This window comes from Diplotaxodon limnothrissa, linkage group LG10 (genome assembly GCF_057381915.1).
Source record: "Diplotaxodon limnothrissa isolate DT_005_m linkage group LG10, D_limnothrissa_male_GT1.1, whole genome shotgun sequence".
In the NCBI taxonomy this organism is placed as follows: Eukaryota; Metazoa; Chordata; class Actinopteri; order Cichliformes; family Cichlidae; genus Diplotaxodon; species Diplotaxodon limnothrissa.
This window is the reverse complement of record NC_140605.1, coordinates 10,083,930-10,105,330: the sequence shown is the minus strand read 5'-3', so window position 1 is coordinate 10,105,330 and position 21,401 is coordinate 10,083,930. Positions and strand designations below refer to the sequence as shown.

Sequence of the window (21,401 nt, the reverse complement as noted above, 5' to 3'; positions counted from 1 at the left end):
CCACTTTGATGTAGAGGTTCGTGAGACTAAAATAGTTGTCTGTTAGCATATGTCTGTTAGGCTTTAATTAAATTTGTGGGCAAAACATTTATAGCCTCTACAGCAAAAACAATAACTTGGCCTCTCTTTATACCTGTTTGTGTCTCTAGTTTAAGATCATTAGATTAAGTTGGAATCCCAGAGTCTGTGCTTGAAGCACCCCTGTAAATGGGTTAATGTAACCTATAATTAATTACTGCGCATTAGGGTTACAAAGTGTCTGTGTCAGAAGTAAGTGGGTATATTCACAAGTCATTCACATTATACGTCACACAAATCCTATGTTATATAAACCATATCAATAACCAGTGGGACTTGATTTCTATTTTCAGCCTGATTAAGATGGATTTTGGTATGACGGTAGATTTTGGGAAGAGCCTTCATCCCACATAAAAAGAGGAATCATCAGTTTTTTCTGGGCTTAACAATACTTAAGGCTCCCAAACTAGGAGATAGTTGAGAACTGCATCAAGTTTCTAGTAACCAAAATTGAGCCACACAGCAAGAAGGTCCTGGATTTGAATACACCATCTGGCGCTTCTTGTGGAGTTTGCATGTTCTCTCTGCTACTTTGCATAGTTTCTCTCTGGGTACTCTGCCTTCCACCCACAGTCCAAAGACATGCAGTTTGTAGAGCTACGTTAATTAGTGATTCTAAATTGCCCATAGGTATGAATGTGAGTGTGAATGGTTGTCTTTCTCTCTGTTTTAGACCTACGACAGACTGGCGTCATACCCGTTGTGTATTCTGGATGGATCTCAGAAAATGCTGTATTCAACTAAAAGACACTGTCAACACTTAGTTTTTCCTCTTCTCAGAGTGGATTGTAAAATCCTCTGTGGTGGCCTTTGTTTTTTAATTACTGAGAAATCCAGCACAAACCTGTAACTTACAGAACAGTTTGTTGATTTTATCATTATTGTCTCATTATCATTATTCTTTTCTGTTCTAGTCTCTTTTCTGTACACTTTTCTGCAAATTAAAAGAAAAAACAGATTTAGGTATATCCAAGAATCTCTTTCCACACCAATAAGTCATTTGACAGGACTGAAAGGCCTTGCATCTCTCCCTCTTACTCCACTCATCACAGCTGGCCTGAAGTGTCCCGAATCATGGTGGGTCATGGCTCCAGGCCCACTGTGCAGGCTAAAACATTTGAATTTACTTGTTTGTGATTGCATAGAGGTAGCTTCACTGATACATAACGTCTCTATGGAAAATGTTCTGCTTTATTTAAGCCACCTTGAGGATTCTATTATTGGGACAGTTGGTCCTTTGGTGAAATTCCACTTTACGAGATTAATTACTCTAAGTCTGAGGCAACGCCCTCGACCTAATGTATCCCGGACTTCAACCTGCTCTGATCCATTTAGCTAGTCCCTGTCACTTTTTACTTCACCAGGTATACAAATTACCCTCTCCTTCTTTGACCTGCACAAAGCTAATTTCATGCTGCTAAACCACAAGATTAGGAAAGACCTTGTTTACTGGACAGAGTTGGTGAACCTCTTTAAGAGTGAACCTCTTTGAGATGAACATGCCTCTGTGGTTTTGTACCCCTTTGAAATAATTTTAACTGAAAGCAAATATCTTCTTTCTTCATTAATATGCAGATTGTCATTACCATTGATCAACAACCACTGATCAAAGACCATTGATCAATGGCCATGAGTAACATTCACAGATAGTTGGGTAATGACTGCAATCACAGCATTGCAAGATGGAGAAAGATGTACCCTTAGCCCCCCTCCTTGATTTAGAGATGGTCTTTCCCTTTTCACATAAATGACCTCCTCGAATCCCCGCTCAAGGCATTCCTCCCTATCCAGGATGTGTACATCCTCATCACTGAAATAGTGTCCACTGGCTTGTAGGTGTGACAAGACTGCTGATTCAATAAATTCAATAAAGTAAAACACACCAGACAGTACTTAAACCTTTTGAACATCACGTTTGGAATCTGTTTCTCTCTTTGTGTGTGTGTGTGTGTGTGTGTGTGTGTGTGTGTGTGTGTGTGTGTGTGTGTGTGCAACACTTCCACTTTTCGTAACTAGTTTATTCAAGAAGGTAAAGTGACTCCAGACATCCTGAACTGTGTAAATGATGTATTTCTGTTATCAGTAACACGCGCTGATTTGTAATTTTATTTTATTTTTTTGACATATCATAGAATATTTGAACATTTTTACATTATTATTATTGTTATTATCATTATGCGTGTTTGGTAATTGGTAAGCTACGTGTAACGAAGCCCTGTCGAAAATATTTGGCTCGTTAGTGTACCTTGTGCAAGGGAAAACAGACGTGTGACAGCGCAAACACAGTCTCTTTCCCTCCCTCTGTTCTCATCCTCGGTACCAGTTGTTTTCAACAAGCTTGTGCAGTCACAGCGTTCACAGCTGCTCTCTCCCCGTTTGCGATTTACAAGCGGATTCTTACCTCTTTCTCAGTATTTTAAGAGTGGGGAATTTTGCATTCCCTCGTAAGACCAATCATGCCACACAATTCATAAACTTTTAAAATCGGAGTTGCTGTCTGGATGTACGCCATGCGCCTGCAACCTGCGCGGGCTGGCTGGGACTTTTCTGATCGGATGCTGTGCTGAGAAATGCAGTTGGCGCCATTGTTCCCATGGCTTATTATCCTTTCCAAATTCGCGGACCAGGTGCCTTGTCCTTGTCAGCCTTCCTTACCAGCGCACAGCCTTCTTTTCCCGCCGCGCCGACTTTTCCGGACGCCGCGTCCTTCTCCAAGTCTCTGTCAGAGCAAGCACCCCCTGACGCGGGGCTGCACGCAGGTCTGGGGTGCCAAAATGAGGCCGTTCAGCAACGTTCCTTGAAGAGACTTGAGCCAGAAGAATGGTTGGACGAGGACCCGAAAGTTACGCTGGAATCAAAGAACTTGTGGAGTGAATTTCACAAAATAGGAACTGAAATGGTTATCACAAAATCAGGAAGGCAAGTGCAATGCGCATTTAAGTAGTCTACTGAGAATTTGTGTAGTGTCTTTGTCGTTTCAAATTTGTAAATAGCCTGTAAAAGCGCGCACAAATGCTATGTTCACGCTTTAACGGGGAAAAACAGCGAATAATCTAGTTTTGCTGATGATCGGAAGTTTAAAAAATGCCACAAGGGGGGGGGGGGGGGGGGGGGGGGACCTCCATAGACAAATAGAAGCTCTATGAGAAAAAAGTGATGAAAAACAAAAATAACACTGTTAATTATGACATATACAACAATTTCTTTTTTTCTTCATTAACTATCAGGAGGATGTTTCCCCCTTTCAAAGTGCAAGTAGAAGGGCTGAATGATACAGCCAAGTACATCTTGCTGATGGACATTGTCGCTGTCGACGACTGTCGCTACAAGTTTCACAACTCCCGCTGGATGATGGCTGGAAAAGCTGACCCAGAGATGCCAAAGCGCATGTACATCCACCCGGACAGTCCGTCTAAAGGAGAACAATGGATGAGCAAGCCTGTTGCCTTTCATAAACTCAAACTCACCAATAACATGTCCGATAAACATGGGTTTGTAAGTAACACTCACTGAAAAGTTGCTTTTGTTCCTCATTACGCATGGTTATGCTGGGTGACTGGGTGCACTGCTTTAAAGCTTTTATTATGGTTGTAGTTGTAGTAATTAATTACCCAAATACCAGTAATTCCAACTCTATTTTTCTAATTTGCAGACAATTTTGAATTCCATGCACAAGTACCAACCCAGATTTCATATTGTGAAGGCGAATGACATAATGAAGCTTCCTTATAGCACCTTCCGGACTTATGTTTTCCCAGAGACAGAATTCATCGCTGTCACTGCTTATCAAAATGAAAAGGTAACATCATCCTTTAGCCCCTCATACACAAATGACAAATATCCACATGGATTATACAGTGTGTACTACTGTTGTGCCTGTTTGTCACTGCACAATGAACTTTGGATTGATTAATCTGCAGATCTTTCCTTCTTTTCCATCAAGATTACACAACTAAAAATTGACAACAATCCCTTTGCCAAAGGATTCAGAGATACAGGAAATGGGAGACGTGAAAAGAGGTATACATTTTGAAAACAGAATACATCTTTAGGCCATATGTGCATGGTCTCATGCAATCTCGATTTGTGATCCCCAGAAATAAACAGTTAAACATTTCTTCACTGAATGGAAACCAAAGCAAAGCAGACCAGGACTTTGCTGATTCTGATGATTCCTATGAGCAGCCCAGTACCAGTGAGCCTTTTTATTCCCCACAACTAATAAGCAGCCCTCTGATGCCCACATCAACTTGTCAAGGTGGGTTCATTTAGAGTTCATTATGTTATTAGGCAGCCACTGTTGACCTGTGTTCATGAAGTGATAATCTAACTTAAGATCTACTGCATAGTCACTACACTGAAACAGCTTGCATATATTTTTTTTTGTTTTTAGTACGTGTTTTCCTTTTAATGACATATTCTCAAGCCAATAATTGCTGTTTGTAGTTTGGGGATCTGCTTTTGTTTTTACTTTAAAAAAATATTTATTTGATGCAAAATTAACAAATCATTTTAAACTGTGTTTCAAAAGAACATGGGTTAATAATATGATGGCTCATTCAATTTGACTGCAAAGTATTCCATGACACACTGTCTGACAGTGTTTTCTTCATGGTTAAAAATGTTTCAAGTGTTTGTTTTTTTCCTTACAGACGAGACCAACGTTGTCAGTGATTCAGACGTTGATCCACTAGATGACTGCAACGCTGAAGGCAGCTGCTCCAGGAGAGAACACACATTGGGTTTAAGTCTGAGAAGTGAAGAGATACTGTGGAACAAGTGTGATCTCAGAAAGAACAAACAAGATGCAACAAAAGCAAGAACATCAAGCAGCGCTTCACGTGATAGACATTCTATAGGTATGGGTTTAGAAGAGCAAATGAGTGAAATCAAAGATGGGGTCGTGCCTATGATGTTACAGTCATGGAGCGCATCATCCTTCAGTGCTGGTCAGCAACCCACTTTGGATTTCTCAAGTGCACACAGCCAATTCTCTAGTAGGCTTGGGACACCTTTGTCATTTCAATCTGGACAGCTATCAATGAAGCCAGAGGTTTTTTCCAATATGGCTATGGAGAATATGTTTCCCACTTCATCTGGTATAAATGAATTAAGAAATGGAAGCCTGTTTTCTGAAAGCATCACCTCTTCAGCTCCGTTCAAACGTCAACTGTCACAGCAAATGCTAGCATCTCAGGTACGCTTCCCCAGGTTCACTATATTAAGTTATTGAATATATTTTCATCCATTCATTTAATTGTAAGTGCTGTATACAGCAGTAACAGTTACTTAACTTCAGTAGCATCTTTAAAGTCTTTGAGCACTAACAAAGGACTTCACACTGGGCAGCTGCAGAATTTTTACAGTTAAAGAAACTCTCAGCGAGTAAAGCTGAAATACGTTATATGTTTCGTGCCAATATGTTTCATAGCAAGCTCTGTTTGTAATTTGGAGAACATACTTTTAGATCTTACTTCATGTTTCGTCCTACTGTTTGTGCAATCCTACAAGCCTTCATGTTATAATTAAAAAAAACCCAAAGGTTCTTTGTAAACCGATTTTCCACTAAAAAACAGAAAAACCTTTGATCACTATTTGGTGTATTATGTGTGGAAACAAAATATAAAAGCATTAAATGAATATATACAATATGAAAAACAATGAATGTCTAGTTTTTCATTAAACAACTACTGAATAAAGTAAAACAATAGTTGGAATGTATTACTTGAGTAGTTGTACTTCATTATAAGCCTTTGTGAATTCTTTATGAATGGCTTAGAGATCTTTATAGTGTGCAGGTCATTTTCAGTGTAAAGTAAAGCATAGGTGTCAATCCTCTTGTTGTTTAATGGGACTGGATTGATTACCTTTACTGACTTCCTTTCCTAATGCCTTGGATTTCCTCCATAATATGAGTTAAAGACAAAACAAATCGGATGTATTCAGTTGCTGGTTAATAAAGTTTAATTTTACAGAGCTGTTTATATAAAGGAAGATGACATGATCTGTACTACAAATCTTAACAACTCTACTTTTTAATGCAGGGGATTTCACCATCACCCTATGGAGGACTTTTCTCATATCCATACCGCTACATGGCAGCACCAGGTTCAGTCACACCAGCCCTTTCATTCTGCACTGCAGCCTCGTCGCACTCCAGAAGCCAACGTTACAGCAACTCTCGACCATGGGTGCGATTCAGCCCTTATCAGATTCCCACATCGATCACCTCAAGCCAAAATCTGCTAACATCCAGACTGCCTGGTAGATCATATTTACAATCTGAGCGAGAGTCAACTCTGGTGTTTGACAATAACAGCTATCTAATCATAAGACCTAATAAACCAAATCCTCCATAATAGACTATTCTACAAGTGAAGTCACATATGACAATCATTTAAAATGTTTTGGCAGAAAGTCTATATTTTTGCTTCTCATTAAATCGATCATATTATCATAAATTTAATAAAGACAGACTTGGTGGTCCAATGACAGTCAGTATATTATACTAGACTTGGATATGCATGTTTAATTTAATGATTCAAATAAATATTGTACTAGATTCTACTAAAAGCTACTCAATGGAATTCCAGAACATGTGCTATGCAAAAGTCGGTGCCCGGGGTGAAATTCTTTAGAGGATGATATGATGTAATGTGCTTTAAACATAACTAAAAACACATTTTTACTGCTTTATTCTATGTAAATGTGTAAATAGTTTTTCTCTTGCATTTTTTTTCACAAGAAAGTGACTAAATGAAGCCTTTTTTCAGAATGTTTTATATTTGTTTCACACTTTCACATTCTGATATACCAAAAATGTGCAGTGAGCTTGGAAAAACTCAGGACTTTTTGTTTATCTTCTTTTAAACCAGCACTTGAGAAATCTCCAGGAGATGTGATGTTGTGTATGGAATTATGCAAGTATATTGTGTGTTGTGTGTGTGTTTTCACAATTTACATAAAGATGTTCTAATCTGTAATATTTGACTGAATTATTTAACGTTAATTTTGCTTATTTTGTTTGTTCTTTTTTTGGGCGGGGTCATCTTTTGGTGAGTTGTTGTGCATTGCAACCCTACATTTCGTAAAAATAAACCAACAACAAACAAAAAAAAAAAAACTTTTGGATGTGGCGCTGTCTATCACTGTTTTTAAATGCCAGGATATTTAATATTGATTTAAGAAGGGATTTTTCCCTTATTTTTTTCTCTAATGGTGATCAGTTTTATTTATGTAGTTACTTTATTTTTAAAAAAAAGCTTTACATTTTATTTCTCTACTTCTGTTTTCTATTTCAGAAAAGGTCAGCCTATGTGGCTGCTCCTTATGACCCATCTTTGTACTGATTTCTAGGCAACTGTGGCTTTGGTTGCCCTTTAGACCTTATAGAACATTTTTGTCATCTTCTATTTTAAGTCACAGTCAAATGCATTAGAAGAAAAGGGGAGCTCTTGAACTTATGATCTTAATTCTAAACAAATTCTTGTGGCAACACATCTTGGCACTTTTGCTCCCCTCATCCAACACCCACACCTTTCCAGGAACAAACACTGGCAAGACAAGAGACAGATTTTAAATTGGACCGTTAGCTGCAGTGCCCTCATTTTACTGCCTGCATATTTTACATCTGTCCGCACACAGCATTACAATAGTCATAAAGCTATGGCATAAAGTTGAACCACTGTCACTTGGTGACAGTAAAGTTGGCGTTTAATGACAGGGACAAATTTGAAGACACTAAATCATACTGGGAGAGTGTAAAAAAGGTCATATCAGTGTAGGACACACCCATTTGCATGTATACAAACAAATGTAGATAGCTGACTGTGTATTCAAACAAGATGATTCACACTGTTTTTACTTTGAGGTTTGCTGGGGCACACTGACAAATGGCAAAATAAATGTTGTCACTAGTTGTCTTGAGACTTAAAAAATGAATACTTAAGTCTTCTTAATACATTTGTGTGTTAGTGAATGTTTAGAGCTTCTTTGTCTTCTGCAAACCTAAGTTATTAAAGCATAGAAAGAAAAAAGAAAGTTTTTTTTAAATCCTAAATCTCTTTTGTGATTGCGATAGTGTCAATATTTATTCCTGTCACTTGCATGTTTAGTATTACACTAATTAATTCTACTAATACTTAAAATAATAATTTTGGTTGTGTTAAAATAGACCAACAGTGCACTGAAATATCAAGTTTCTGCAGGCATGTGCTAACCTACTCTGAACACTGGGAGGGAAGCATCTATTTCACACTTCACAGTGTGCAGAATATTAGTTAAAAGACTGTTAACTTGCAAATACTTCAGTTTTTCAACATCACTGTGTCAAGAGAAGGCAATGCAGGCTCTATGATTGGATTTTTAAATCAATCCTTATCATCACTATGAGCTAAGATAAAAATGTTAACACAGATGGCTTAAATAGATGAGATCGCCTTGATGCAGTCATTCACTTAACATGGAAACAATTTAAAAGCTTTTGTTAATGTAAATTAAGCTTTTGGCATGTATCTTTATGTTAAAGTCAAGAAATAGAAAGACAAAGTTGCTCCTGCTGAAATCCCATAAATTCAGAACCACTTTGAGTGGTTCTGCACATTAAGGCCTCTGAAGCCACCTAGTGGATCTAAGGTGCAATAATAATATATTTACACCTTTGATGTAAACTGGTAATCGAGGGTATTTCACTAAGGTTAACTGTCATAGTTTATCACAGGTATCCTGTTTTATTTTAACAACTGGGTTAAAGTGGTGTAGGCTCTAACTAAAAGATGTACATTTAATGAACCAAATCATGTTTTGAATGAGCTGGTATTTAATTCAACACTGGTATATTGTAATTTGATTTCATTCTCTTTCAGTCTTTTAGGGCTTAGCTTTAGGACTCTTAGCCTGACGACCTGCATTTACACTTTCATATCATCAGAAACCTCAGCAAGCTGTTACTGTCTACACATGAATAGACAAAGTTTTAAGCGTTTTTACATGGCTATCCATCTGTCCTACATGCACACGAGTACGGTAAAAAAAAAAAATCAATGTTTAATTCGTCACATTAAGTATGAACATTACTTTGAATAACTGTCTTTGTAAAACAGTTTCACAGAGAGAATATATGAATTCAAGTCTCTTTATTTAAATACGATCAATCCTAATTGCTTCTCGTTTGTGATTAGAAGTGGGATTTCGCCGGAACCAGTTTGAATGCAGACAGGCCAGTTTCTCAGCTTTCAAACGACACAGCTAACGTGAGCCAAACGGGATATGAAATAAGTCTTCCGTTGACTACATCGTCTGCAGTCTATATACTCCACTTGCCTGCACTGAAGTGATGAATAAACATCTTTAATATACTGCACACTGGATGCATTTTTTTCTTAATTTTTGACAGGGGCGATTCTAGGATCAGAGCTTTGGGGGTGCTGAGCACCCAGAGAGCTGCCCAGCCAGGCAAGATAAACCTGTCTCTGTCAGTCCCTGCATCCTTAAATGTTGTCCCGAGTTCTCTCTGACTGTCACTTTGGTGCATTTAAACCCCTGTTCCTCCCTGTCCTCATCGTCTGTTGTCTTAGTCTCCGTTATCAGTCATCATAATTTTACCATCTCTGTGCAAGTCTGCAAATCTCTTTATTAAATCATAAGATTCTTAAATTAATCAAGTCTCTCTGTGCCTGGGTCCTCGTCACAAAACATGACATCACTGTTTTGTACATTTTAACACAATTTAATCCCCACATTTGTGAAAGAAAAGCAAAACACTTTTTTGAAAAGTCTGTAACAAAACCATCAAATCTGATCAAGGTTATTTAAATGCTGCAAAAGAAGAATGGATTGGAATAAAAAAAATACATATCCTAACCTTAATTACTGGGGAAGAATAATGAATGATGCTCATAGTGAGTAAAAAGTAAACTGAGTGCATTTTTTGGACAGAGATTCACTTTTAATGTGTTTGTATAATATAATACAGATACATAAAAACACTCCCAAAACAGAATAAATTATTACAAATAAATTATTACAAAATATAAAAAAAAAGAATATAAAAATGGAGGCAACTTTGCCTGTGGTAGAATGTATACAATGTATGAAAAAATCTTTACTGCAGATACTAATTTTGTGTTGTAAGATTTATGAGTTTCATGCTTTCATAGTGGCACTTAGGAGAGCTTGACATTTTTCTCAGGTGGTACACACTGTAAAAAGTTTGAGAAACACTGATAAGTGTGTGTGTGCTTTTGGAAAACATTTAAAGCTGCAGTACAGAATCTTTGAAACAAGCTTAAAACATTTTTAGAATATAAACAGAGCATCTGCTTCTCTTTACAGCTCCTCACTCCACCAGGGCATCGTTTGGCACTTTCTGATAGTGTGCAAATGTGATGTACGTACTGCGGCAGTCATACAGACAACTGGACGGTCCAAAAGTTGGCCTACCTATTACTGGCTGAGGTTTTAGTAGAGTTGTGGCTGAACCACATAAAAATATATTATTAATTTTAATCTCCCCAATCCATTATAATGTTATGTTGGAATGTTGTTAAAGAGGGTCAAAAATGTTTCAACCCAGTTTGTTTTGCAGATTCTTTATAGCAGCTTTAATATAGGGAGAACGCAACTTCCAGATTGTGTGAGTAAAATCAGGTTTTTTCTCTTTGTCAGTTTAACAGTTTGTGTTGTGCCTGTCACTGTTCCCTGTCTGTTTTCTTACCTGGTTCTTCCTGACCTTGTACTTTCTCTTCACGTTCCCTCTTTCCTCTCTCCCTCTTTGGACTGACAATCATACACAAATAGATTGTATTCAATTAGATGAAAAATTACATTAATATGAAAAAAATTCTATTAAGATCGCTAACAAAAAGTCCTCTCTCAGTGTACTTTCAACCAAAAGGTAAATAACCAAACCACATGAACAACCAATAAAAGATATAAACATTGAAACACTGATCCAATATTATTCTTGATTGATGGATAATTTGATTTTACACTTTTACCTGAATGTGGCTCCTTTTTTTGAAAAAACTTCCTTATATCCATTATGAACCTGACTGTCTCTCTGTACACACACACACACACACACACACACACACACACACACACACACAACAGGAGTTATAAGGCTAATGGGCATCCAGTCAGTTAGCTAGTTAGTATCCATTTCAAGCAGGACAGTGGTAACAACAGCAGGCTACGGACAATTTAAAGTTTTAGATTTTAAATAGGCTGTATATATTTCAATGGGAGCAACAGGACGGTCAGATGTCGCTGATTTTACTACAGAGCAGGACGGATTGTAGAGTAGCAAACATTGCCAGAAAACACGTTTTCAACACAGCAGGTTACCTGGTGTAATATTTTTCAGCTAAAAAGAAACATGGTCTGACTCCTACCTAACTATATAAAGAGTAACTGAAGGTTAAATGCAGCTAATATGTCCTGTTTTAAGCCAGACACTAACACCTCCGCTCCGTTGCGTCTCAGCCACCATCCTAGAGCCAGAGCAGGGGAGAGGCGAGCTGGAACAAATCACTTTGGGAGGGGGGATTATCTATACTTTTGTTGTTAAAATGTTACGTCTCACACAAGTACAGTACTGTATGCTTTTTATATTTTTAGTAGTGTGTCACACAAACAGCAAATATTGTCAAAAAAGTAAGAAATCTTTGGGGGTGCTTTGATTCATGTTAGGGGTGCTGAAGCACCCCCAAAAATGGGCTAAAATCGCCCCTGATTTTTGACATTCCCAGTTTGCATACGTAGTCCTCAAACTACCCGTCGTGAAAATAGTGTACAACAGACTTGTTAAATGTAGTCTGATGTTAGCGGGCTCACAGCATGCTTCAGCTGCACGCAGTCTACTCAACAACGACGAAGACCTGCAACCGCGAAACTGTGTGCTCGTCACAGATTCCGCACACCGAAGTTCAGTTCTGCTACATATATGTAGCTGTGTACATTGACAGCACATGCTCAAGCACCACCTCTTCCGGGTGTCTCCCGGCCCTCTACCGCCTTAAACACGCCCACACAGATTAACTGCAATTTGATTGGAGCTTTGCGAGCGAAATCAGCATAGATCTAGCTGAACTAGACAGAAAGGATTCAGCGTTAACGTGTCTTTTACTGATATTTGATTACTAAGACCTTATTACATTGACTGGATAGAAGAAAAAACAAAACAAAAGCAAAAAAAACATTATTTCTTTTCTTTTTTTTTCTGCTTTTGGAATGTTCATATATATTTTTAATCATAAGAATTCAGCAGATATAATATCGAGCACCTTGGATGGATGTTACAAAAACACTAGCGTTTCGTTTGATTTCAGCTGGTGTAGCAGCTGTGGTTATCTTGACTCCACAGTTTTCTTTCTTTTTTAAAATTATATTATTATATTAAATATATTGTATTTTAGACGTTATGTACAACTTGTAATTAACTGTATAATTACAAGTTGTTCATAACGTCCAACATACAATATATTTTCTGTTTTTTTTTACGTCATTCCCTTATAAACGGAAGAATAGATAGACAGCCTGAACACATAATGCTGAAGTCGTTAATATACCGGCTTGGGTGTGATGTCTTTACTATCTAAACTAGTTCTATAGCGGAAGCTGCAGTCAGAGGTCAATGCCCAGGAATAACCTGCCTGCGCATCATCACATCACCCCACTCTCTGCTGTTTAAGCATCTGATGGTGATGTGTGACCTCATCATGATGTGATGTTTTCATCATCACTCGAAAGAGAGATGTCTGGCAGATACAATTAATTTATCGATCTTTTTAATTCAACTTTTTTTCAGGATTACGTGTCGGTTTATCTCCACCGGTGAGTCGCTAGCATACCTGCAAGGGTTTATCTCTTATTACTTCGCGTCTGCACCCAGGTTTTCACCCACACTGCAGTACAGTACAACGGTAGCCAGTACAGTACAGTCCGTGCTATTGTATTAGTGCCGTTACTGTGGAATTATAATTGTATTAGCGCCTGCCGGTAAGCTAGCGTTATTAGCACCTGCGCCTCAGCTTATCTGGGGTTGCTGGGTAAAGAAGCTAGCCTTCACCGGACAGGTAACCTTAACTAGTCGACTCAGCCTTAGTTCTTGTTTTTTCCCCCCCTTAATTTTTCTTTTTCTAGAAGGCGGTTCTAAAGTTATCTCATTAAATAATGTTCATTGCGGAAAACAGAAATATGGGTCTATTAACAAGCTAAACACAGCTATCATTTCGTGATGTTCTCCTGGCTCACTTTTACAGCGTGCCTGTTTGCGGTGCTCGGCTTGTTTTTCTGGTCCCGCAAGCGCCTGCCGAGAGGTAAGGTGTGCCTTACCCGAGAGTCTACTCTTTCCAGTTGCTCTGACAGGTGGGTTTTTTTTTAACAGTTGTGGCAACTAGACAGGTAGGGCGACAGCAACATAGCAGTTAAGTAACGTCTTATCGTTTCCGCACGTGGCTGTTAATTAACGTTTTTTCGAGGCTTCATGGTAAATTAACAAGGGGGAGAAGAAAGGGAATGTCAGTATTACTGTAGCAGATGCTAGGGTTTTGAGGAAAAACAGGAGTTTTAATCAAGCAATTGTCTTAATTGTTTTGCTTTTGTCCACTCTTTTAAATAGCAGATGCAAAGTGTACACAGGACAACTGATGATTACAGTGCAACTCTGGCAAATAGCAAATTTGATTATATGGCTGTCTGCCTAAATAATGCTTCATTGGTTCTGTCTATATGATTACTGGTGACAATATAGCACTCATTACATTCAGGTGTTATTGTTTAATATTTTGTTATTAATATTTTATTCTAAGCAACTGTTTTGGCAGATCATAAAGTGGCATTTTTTTCCAGAGTGTGCACAAAAATGATGCAATATCAATTGCACTATCAAGAAACTTAAGTTCATGTAACCCACTTTTGCAATAATGACAAACAGCCTTGTGTTCCAGCCAAAGCAATCTGTGTCACACTGTACTCTGTGGCTCCTTTATAACTGTTGCAACCACTGCTCTGCTTCTTGTCAGTGTTTGGAGCCTGCTCCTGTCGCCCGACCATGGCACAACAGGACGGTGCTGCCAAGAAGATTCCGGCTGTTGCGGAATTGCACTCTCGCTTCATTGTGGGATCTGTGTCAGAGGAGAACTCAGAGGATGAAAACCAAGGAAAGGTGGACATACAGCTGGACGAGAAGGAGACTCGCTCCTTGTCTCCATCTTCCGGGAGTTCGGACAGCACCTATGAAATAGGCTTCGACCACATCGATGGTCCTATGCACAATTTAAGGTTAGCCTGTAAACCTTCTTTGTCTGTCTGGCTTCTAAATGGTAATGCAACAGAAATATACATTTTATTCAAACATTTGTAAATGTCCTTCTAAAAGCTATATATAGCAAATGAGAGATAGGGATAGGGATCCTGCAACTTTCTGTGCTGTCTTTGTGAAACTAGCCAACATCTGTAGTCTAAAATAACACGCAGCATGCTCTGCTCAGATTATGTAGTTTTCCTTGGCTTCATAACCCTTTGAGCAACTTGTGAAAAATGCGGTTTTTCTAGTTGCACTCTACCTAAAGGTTCCTCTGTGCCCTCACTGTGTGAGATTGTCCCGGAGAGCAGTCATCTTGACTGCAGAATGTTTTTGTGGAAAAATGGTCAAATGATTTTTTACAGACAGGAATTCCCAAACTTTTGAAAGGAGCTATTCATGATAGTAGTTTTTAGCCTCTCTGCCAATCCTGTTTTTTTGGTGGGGGTGGGGTTGTTTTTTTTTCCTACTGGGCTCCCTGATCTCCTGTGTTTTGTTATTTAAAGTTTTTGTTTTAAATTTAAGTAAAAAAAAAACAGTGCGTGTGTGTTTTTATGTGTATTTGACCTCTAAGTATAATTACTTGCAAAAACACTTGGGACATTAATTATTATCATTTCTTGCATGCTGACTTTCTTTGTGCCATAATCAGCAAGTTTACTTTTATTTGTGGCTGGTTTTGATGTGATCAGTTTCAATGAGGGTAAACCGAAAGACACTGGGCGGCACTACCGTTGTCAGAACTGGAAATACTGGATGAACGGGGGTTATGCCGCCCCGTCTCCCCACTCCCCCCACACACACAATCTCTTCCACATCTGGACAGAGTTGATCCACGTCAAGATCTTTACAGTGATGCAACCATCCAGTGTCATGTCATATAGAAGCCAGCCAGCTAAACGGGCCCAGGCTCTGCCACACCCTGTCACGTTCCTCCACCCATAGTACCCAACTGTCCCAACTCTTCCTCTTTGGGTGGAGCTTTGATTTACAGGGCTCGGCAGTTTCTGTTGGAAGCACTTGCCCCAACATGTAAATGTGTTTGAACAAGAAATTCTACTCTTTTTAACAATTTCTTCCATTATTTTATTTCTAGGTTGTTGGTTTTTTGTTTGTTTTTTTCCTACTGTTGTCATAGATTTTTATTTATGGTTAGACATTCTGACCATTTCACCAACTTATCCAGAAGCTGTATAACCAAAGGGACATTATATTGATATTCTTTGGTTTTTTTTTTTAAATTAAAACAGATCAAGCATGTCAGGCCTGCACCTGGTGAAACAAGGACGAGATCGCAGGCGTATTGACCTCCAGAGGGACTTCACTGTTGCTTCTCCTGCTGAATTTGTCACACGCTTTGGTGGTAACAGGGTCATTGAAAAGGTAAGAAATTCTGATTTAAAAAAAAAAAAAAAACTCCAAAAAACCCCAACGTGTTATATAGGGACAATAATTCTATACAATAATCTAATTTATAAACTCTGCAATAATAACAAAAAACATTAAAAGATTCAAGTTCAAATTGTGATATTATGTCAGTCAAATGATTGACTGTATGTGCATTTCATAACTTTCCTGCTATATTGTGATTAGACTATGTTAACAATAGTAACTGATCTCCTTTTTCAGGTGCTCATTGCAAACAATGGCATTGCAGCAGTGAAATGCATGCGCTCCATCCGCCGCTGGGCCTATGAAATGTTTCGCAATGAAAGGGCAATCCGTTTTGTCGTCATGGTGACCCCAGAAGACCTGAAGGCCAATGCAGGTGAGCTAAAGTTTGGTTTCCCCAAACAGTAGACTCATTGTATGTGGTACCACCTTCAGCATATTTTGAGGCTTTTGAGACAGGTATATTGACTTCATGATTTCTACATACAACATTTCAACATGATTTCCCTAGGGATTAATAAGTATGTTGATTCTGATGATTCTAAAATTTTACATTCAAAAATTTTACATTTTAACTATCTTATAGCTAATATGACTGGCCTTTTTTGGTATTATTGAAAGGACTGAGAATAATTGTTCATGTTTTGTCATATTTTTTGTGCTTACAGAGTACATTAAGATGGCAGATCATTATGTGCCTGTACCCGGGGGGACTAATAACAACAACTATGCCAATGTTGAGCTCATTCTAGACATTGCTAAACGCATACCAGTTCAGGTATCACCAGAATATTTTTCAATAGTTTCTTCTGTAATTACCTTTCTTTCTTTTCTTTTTTTTCTTTTTTATTTATCATCTGGTGTTGTATTGTTTTATGTATTATAGGCAGTGTGGGCTGGATGGGGGCATGCCTCAGAAAACCCCAAACTCCCAGAGCTCCTTCAAAAGCATGGCATTGCTTTCATGGGTGAGGAGTGAGGGTCACTTTGTTGACCATCACCTGGTCTTCATTTGCCAGAGTAACGTAAGAGTAAAGTGTTAAAATTCTTCTCTCTTTTCTTAGGTCCACCAAGTCAGGCTATGTGGGCGCTTGGAGATAAGATTGCTTCCTCCATCGTGGCTCAGACAGCTGGAATTCCAACACTGCCCTGGAGCGGAACAGGTAGGTCATAGATTCTGGTGTCTGAATATTGTAGCTGGTCAACATTTCAGATGAAATAAAATATTAACAATGCACAGGGACACTGACAAGTTTCTATGCTGAGTACATTTTGGGATCTTCTTTTTCAGGTCTGATAGTGGACTGGCCAGAGAATAACCAAAAGAAGAAGGTCGTCAACATTCCTCACGACTTGTATGAGCTCGGCTGCGTCCAGGATGTAGAGCATGGCATGAAAGTAAGCAATTCACCTAATGCTGTATAATGGAAAATGAGTGTTGCATGCACTCTTTCTAACATCTCTTTCTATCACAAGGCTGCAGAGAAAATTGGCTACCCTATAATGGTGAAGGCCTCCGAAGGTGGTGGAGGAAAAGGGATCCGTAAAGTCAACTCTGCTGATGATTTCCCTAACCTGTTCAGACAGGTAAGTGAACATGTACAGCTTTTCCTGCTTTTTGGTACGGTGGTATTTTATGTATTCAACGATTTCAAGAATATATTTTATCTTTTCCAGGTCCAGGCAGAAGTCCCAGGATCGCCCATTTTTGTCATGCAGCTAGCCAAGCATGCCCGTCACTTGGAGGTTCAGATTTTGGCTGATCAGTATGGCAATGCCATTTCCCTGTTTGGCAGAGACTGTTCTGTGCAGCGGCGACACCAGAAAATTATAGAAGAGGCTCCTGCTACCATCGCCACTTCTGATGTGTTTGAGGATATGGAAAAGGTATTCCCCCTCTAGCATCACTTGCACTGATAAATGGAAATTGGTACCAACAAATTTCAAGCTTAAATTAACCTGAACTGTTCTCGCCTTTCAGTGTGCAGTAAAGCTGGCTAAGTTGGTGGGTTATGTAAGTGCTGGTACAGTTGAGTACCTCTACAGCCAGGATGGCAGCTTCTATTTCCTGGAGCTCAACCCTCGTCTACAGGTGGAACACCCGTGCACTGAGATGGTGGCTGATGTCAACTTGCCTGCTGCCCAGCTGCAGGTTGGTCTCACTTATTCAGTAGCTCACAGTTACATCATACACATTGTCCACTACAGGCCAGTCACAGACTCTAAAAATAAGCATGCTTCACCATGGTCGATGCTATGATGGGGCCTCTGGTTGCTATGGCAACCAACGGCAAATGCGCAATGTGCAGAAACACTGAAGCAGATCACGGAGTAGCAGTGATGGGTCACGTGGTCTGCTCTGCAGTGTTTAGGATTGTGTGTAAATAGGTCAGTGGCAATGAAGCTGAAGGACTGCGAGGGCATTGTAGGCAAGCTGATTGGGTGCTACTTGGGAGTGACACACTATCTGATTCAGTGCTCATTATCTTGGTTGGTTGAAAGATGGATTGATAAGCTTCAAATAGGCACGACAAAGAAATCTTTTGGGGGTTCTTTATTAAAAAATGGGGGGAAAGTAATCATGGTCTAATATATGCTATTTAGTCAGACTGTTATCATTTTTCCATGCTAGTTTATGATCACCATGTGTTACGTTAATAATACTCTTTTTCTTTTCTTTTTTTTTTTTCCCTTTTTTTTCTTTCTTTGTTAGATTGCTATGGGCATTCCTCTTCATCGGATCAAAGACATTAGAATGCTTTATGGCGTTCAGCCCTGGGGGGATTCTCCCATTGATTTTGAGGCTCTGTCAACTGCCCCTTCCCCACGGGGCCATGTCATTGCTGCTCGTATCACCAGTGAGAACCCAGATGAGGTAAGATTCACTCATTCCTGCTGTGCAAAAGTTTTCCAGCCAAAGGTTACCCAACGATTCATATCTGCTGACGTTATTGTGTGACTCATATTACTTTTCAGTCTTCTTCTTTTTTTTTTTTTAAAAACAACAAGTACTATTATCACTACTGTTTGAATGTCCACTTTGCATCACTGTGTTTATGCTGTGTGATTGCAGGGTTTCAAGCCAAGCTCTGGAACAGTGCAAGAGCTGAATTTCCGCAGCAATAAGAATGTATGGGGCTACTTCAGCGTTGCAGCGGCTGGAGGGCTGCATGAGTTTGCCGACTCCCAGTTTGGGCACTGCTTCTCATGGGGAGAGAATCGTGAAGAAGCCATCTCGTGAGTATACTCAGAATTAAGAAACATTGATCTTATTATTTTTACTCCATTTTATTATATACACTTACCAATATGGATTATTTCTGTACAATGTCTAAACAGAGGTTATGGCTTCTTTTAGAAACATGGTGGTTGCGCTTAAGGAGCTGTCTATCAGGGGTGACTTCAGGACAACAGTGGAATACCTCATTAAGCTGCTGGAGACAGAAAGCTTCCAGCACAATAGTATCGACACAGGCTGGCTGGACAGACTTATCTCAGAGAAGATGCAGGTATGTGGAGATTATGCAGCTGTTGCCAATGGATGTTCTTAACTGTAACGACAGGTTATTTAATGTTTGACCTATATGTTAGTGTCTGCACTGAAACCACAATAAAACCAAATGTTGGGATGATAGTCTCTTTGGTTTATCCTCCTGATATCCACAGCATATAATGCATGACTGTTTTTGTGTAAGTTGTAAAGTGTAATTTACATGCAGGCGGAGCGTCCTGATACCATGCTGGGAATTGTGAGCGGTGCACTGCATGTGGCAGATGTTAATCTCAGGAACAGTGTTTCCAACTTTTTGCACTCTCTGGAAAGGTAAAAATCTAATGCAAATAATATATGGTCAAATACAGTACTGCGCAAATTCTCTAGCCTCAATCCTTTATATATTGCTAGGAATGTGGGAAATGTGTGCAGTGTTTTTTTTTTAAACATACATAGGAATGCAGTATATAAGGCAAAAATTATTCTAATGAGCTTGAAAGTGAATATTTGGCATCACTACCTTTAAGTCTTCAACACAGCCTGCCCACACTGAGGCAAGCTTTCTTTTCATTTCTTGAAGTAGTCTTCAGGAATAGTTCTCCAGACTGGTTCCATTCTCTGTCGAGATGATAGTCAATGACTAAAGGTGTACCCCTGTGTGCATTTTCTATCCACGTATGGTGTTATTGCTTTGACAGTGTCTTTGGGATCATCACAATGCCGAGACACTTTCTGATGAGGCTTTAGAGAACTGTAGAGGATCATTTGATGTTAAATATAATATATTGTATAATTGTTTTAGGCCCACCATTTGTCCAGTTTCTTCATTTTTTTTAAGGGCACACTGTATACTGTTGGTATTTTCCATAGATTTGGCTAAAGAAATGGGAAATGATGATTTGTTTTTGAGATGGGCTGCTAACAACAGAGATACAATTTGAACTTGTTTCTTTGCTAAACTGTTTCTTATGTGTAGAAGCATTACTAGTAAATGGTAAATGGCCTGCATTTGTATAGCGCTTTTCTAGTCCATAGGACCCCAAAGCGCTTTACACTACATTCAGTCATTCACCCATTCACACACACATTCACACACTGGCGATGGCAAGCTACATTGTAGCCACAGCTGCCCTGGGGCGCACTGACAGAGGCGAGGCTGCCGGACACAGGCGCCACCGGGCCCTCTGACCACCACCAGTAGGCAAACATGGGGTTAGTATCTTGCCCAAGGATATTTGGCATGCAGCCAGGATGCAGCCTGGGATTGAACCACCGACCTTCTGATTAGTGGCTGACCTGCTCTGTCACCTGAGCTACGGCCACCCCCGTAAATTCGTTTTGGCCATTATTTAATATGTAAACAAACAAATGAGTTGTAATCTGTTGTAAGCCGCAGTAGAAACAATCATTTGAAAAAACAGCATTTTGAATAGATAACATGAGACACTCTGTACTCTCTGACCAGGGGGCAGGTGCTACCACCACACACGCTGCTCAACACTGTGGATGTGGAGTTGATCTATGAAGGTACTAAGTACGTTCTGACAGTGACTCGTCAGTCTCCCAATTCCTATGTGGTCATCATGAACAATTCTTCTGCTGAGGTGGATGTCCATCGGCTTAGTGATGGAGGTCTTTTGCTTTCATATGATGGAAGCAGCTACACTACGTACATGAAAGAAGAGGTGGACAGGTAAACAAAACCATTAACTGTATGAAAGAATTGTTACTATTGTAACTGTAAGTTTACCACATGACAACAATTTAAAAAAAATAAATAAATAAATAAAGCAGAACATTATTGAGGAAAAAACGAACACATTGTAAAGTCGAGTCTTAATAGCTTACTGGGCTCGTCAGGCACTCTTTTTGGCTGCAGTGGTTATTTTTATATTTACATGCTTCCATCTCCCATTTCTGCTCGGTAGCACCTCGTACTTTTCGACTTTCCTTTTTCTCCCTCCCTCACGCTCATACAGTCTTAAAAGGCCATCCCTGTAACACTCTGGCGTCGTATTAAATAATTTTTTGTATAATAATTAAAAAAAAATGTTCACATCAATATGCGGCCCGCAAGCGGAGGTGACGTGGGCCGCAAATGGCCTGTGGGCCGCGAGTTTGAGACCCCTGATT

At 39.3% G+C, this 21,401-nt stretch overlaps 2 protein-coding genes across 8 annotated transcripts in view; both read left to right on the top strand.

The window, feature by feature from the left end:
- Positions 1-2,671: 2,671 nt before the first annotated feature.
- LOC146623888 (T-box transcription factor TBX3-like) lies at positions 2,672-6,437 on the top strand. The gene is made up of 7 exons (XM_085363409.1): positions 2,672-2,997; positions 3,306-3,573; positions 3,731-3,877; positions 4,022-4,098; positions 4,176-4,336; positions 4,731-5,275; positions 6,123-6,437. The coding sequence occupies exons 1-7, from the start codon at positions 2,672-2,674 to the stop codon at positions 6,435-6,437; spliced, it is 1,839 nt and encodes a 612-aa protein (XP_085219535.1).
- Positions 6,438-12,825: 6,388 nt separating this feature from the next.
- The window catches only part of acaca (acetyl-CoA carboxylase alpha), a 32,780-nt gene continuing 24,204 nt past the window's right edge, over positions 12,826-21,401 (top strand). For 4 of the 7 annotated variants that reach the window (XM_085364372.1, XM_085364370.1, XM_085364371.1 and 1 more), the window contains exons 1-16: positions 12,854-12,912; positions 14,103-14,361; positions 15,634-15,766; positions 16,013-16,151; positions 16,444-16,553; positions 16,662-16,743; positions 16,840-16,938; positions 17,067-17,173; positions 17,252-17,362; positions 17,453-17,662; positions 17,757-17,927; positions 18,489-18,650; positions 18,849-19,012; positions 19,134-19,284; positions 19,495-19,598; positions 20,734-20,961. In XM_085364372.1, coding sequence (XP_085220498.1) covers positions 14,132-14,361; positions 15,634-15,766; positions 16,013-16,151; positions 16,444-16,553; positions 16,662-16,743; positions 16,840-16,938; positions 17,067-17,173; positions 17,252-17,362; positions 17,453-17,662; positions 17,757-17,927; positions 18,489-18,650; positions 18,849-19,012; positions 19,134-19,284; positions 19,495-19,598; positions 20,734-20,961 — 2,201 coding nt within the window. In that variant the 5' untranslated portion in view covers positions 12,854-12,912; positions 14,103-14,131. The other 3 variants (XM_085364373.1, XM_085364367.1, XM_085364369.1) reach the window with 3 other exon arrangements.

What these genes read in the sequence shown, in the direction of transcription:
- LOC146623888 (XM_085363409.1), top strand. Translation starts at nt 2,672, where the DNA reads ATGGCTTATTATCCTTTCCAAATTCGCGGACCAGGTGCCTTGTCCTTG. An exon ending in GTTATCACAAAATCAGGAAG is followed by an intron (nt 2,998 to 3,305) that starts GCAAGTGCAATG and finishes ATTAACTATCAG; the next exon opens with GAGGATGTTTCCCCCTTTCA. An exon ending in AGCAAATGCTAGCATCTCAG is followed by an intron (nt 5,276 to 6,122) that starts GTACGCTTCCCC and finishes TTTTTAATGCAG; the next exon opens with GGGATTTCACCATCACCCTA.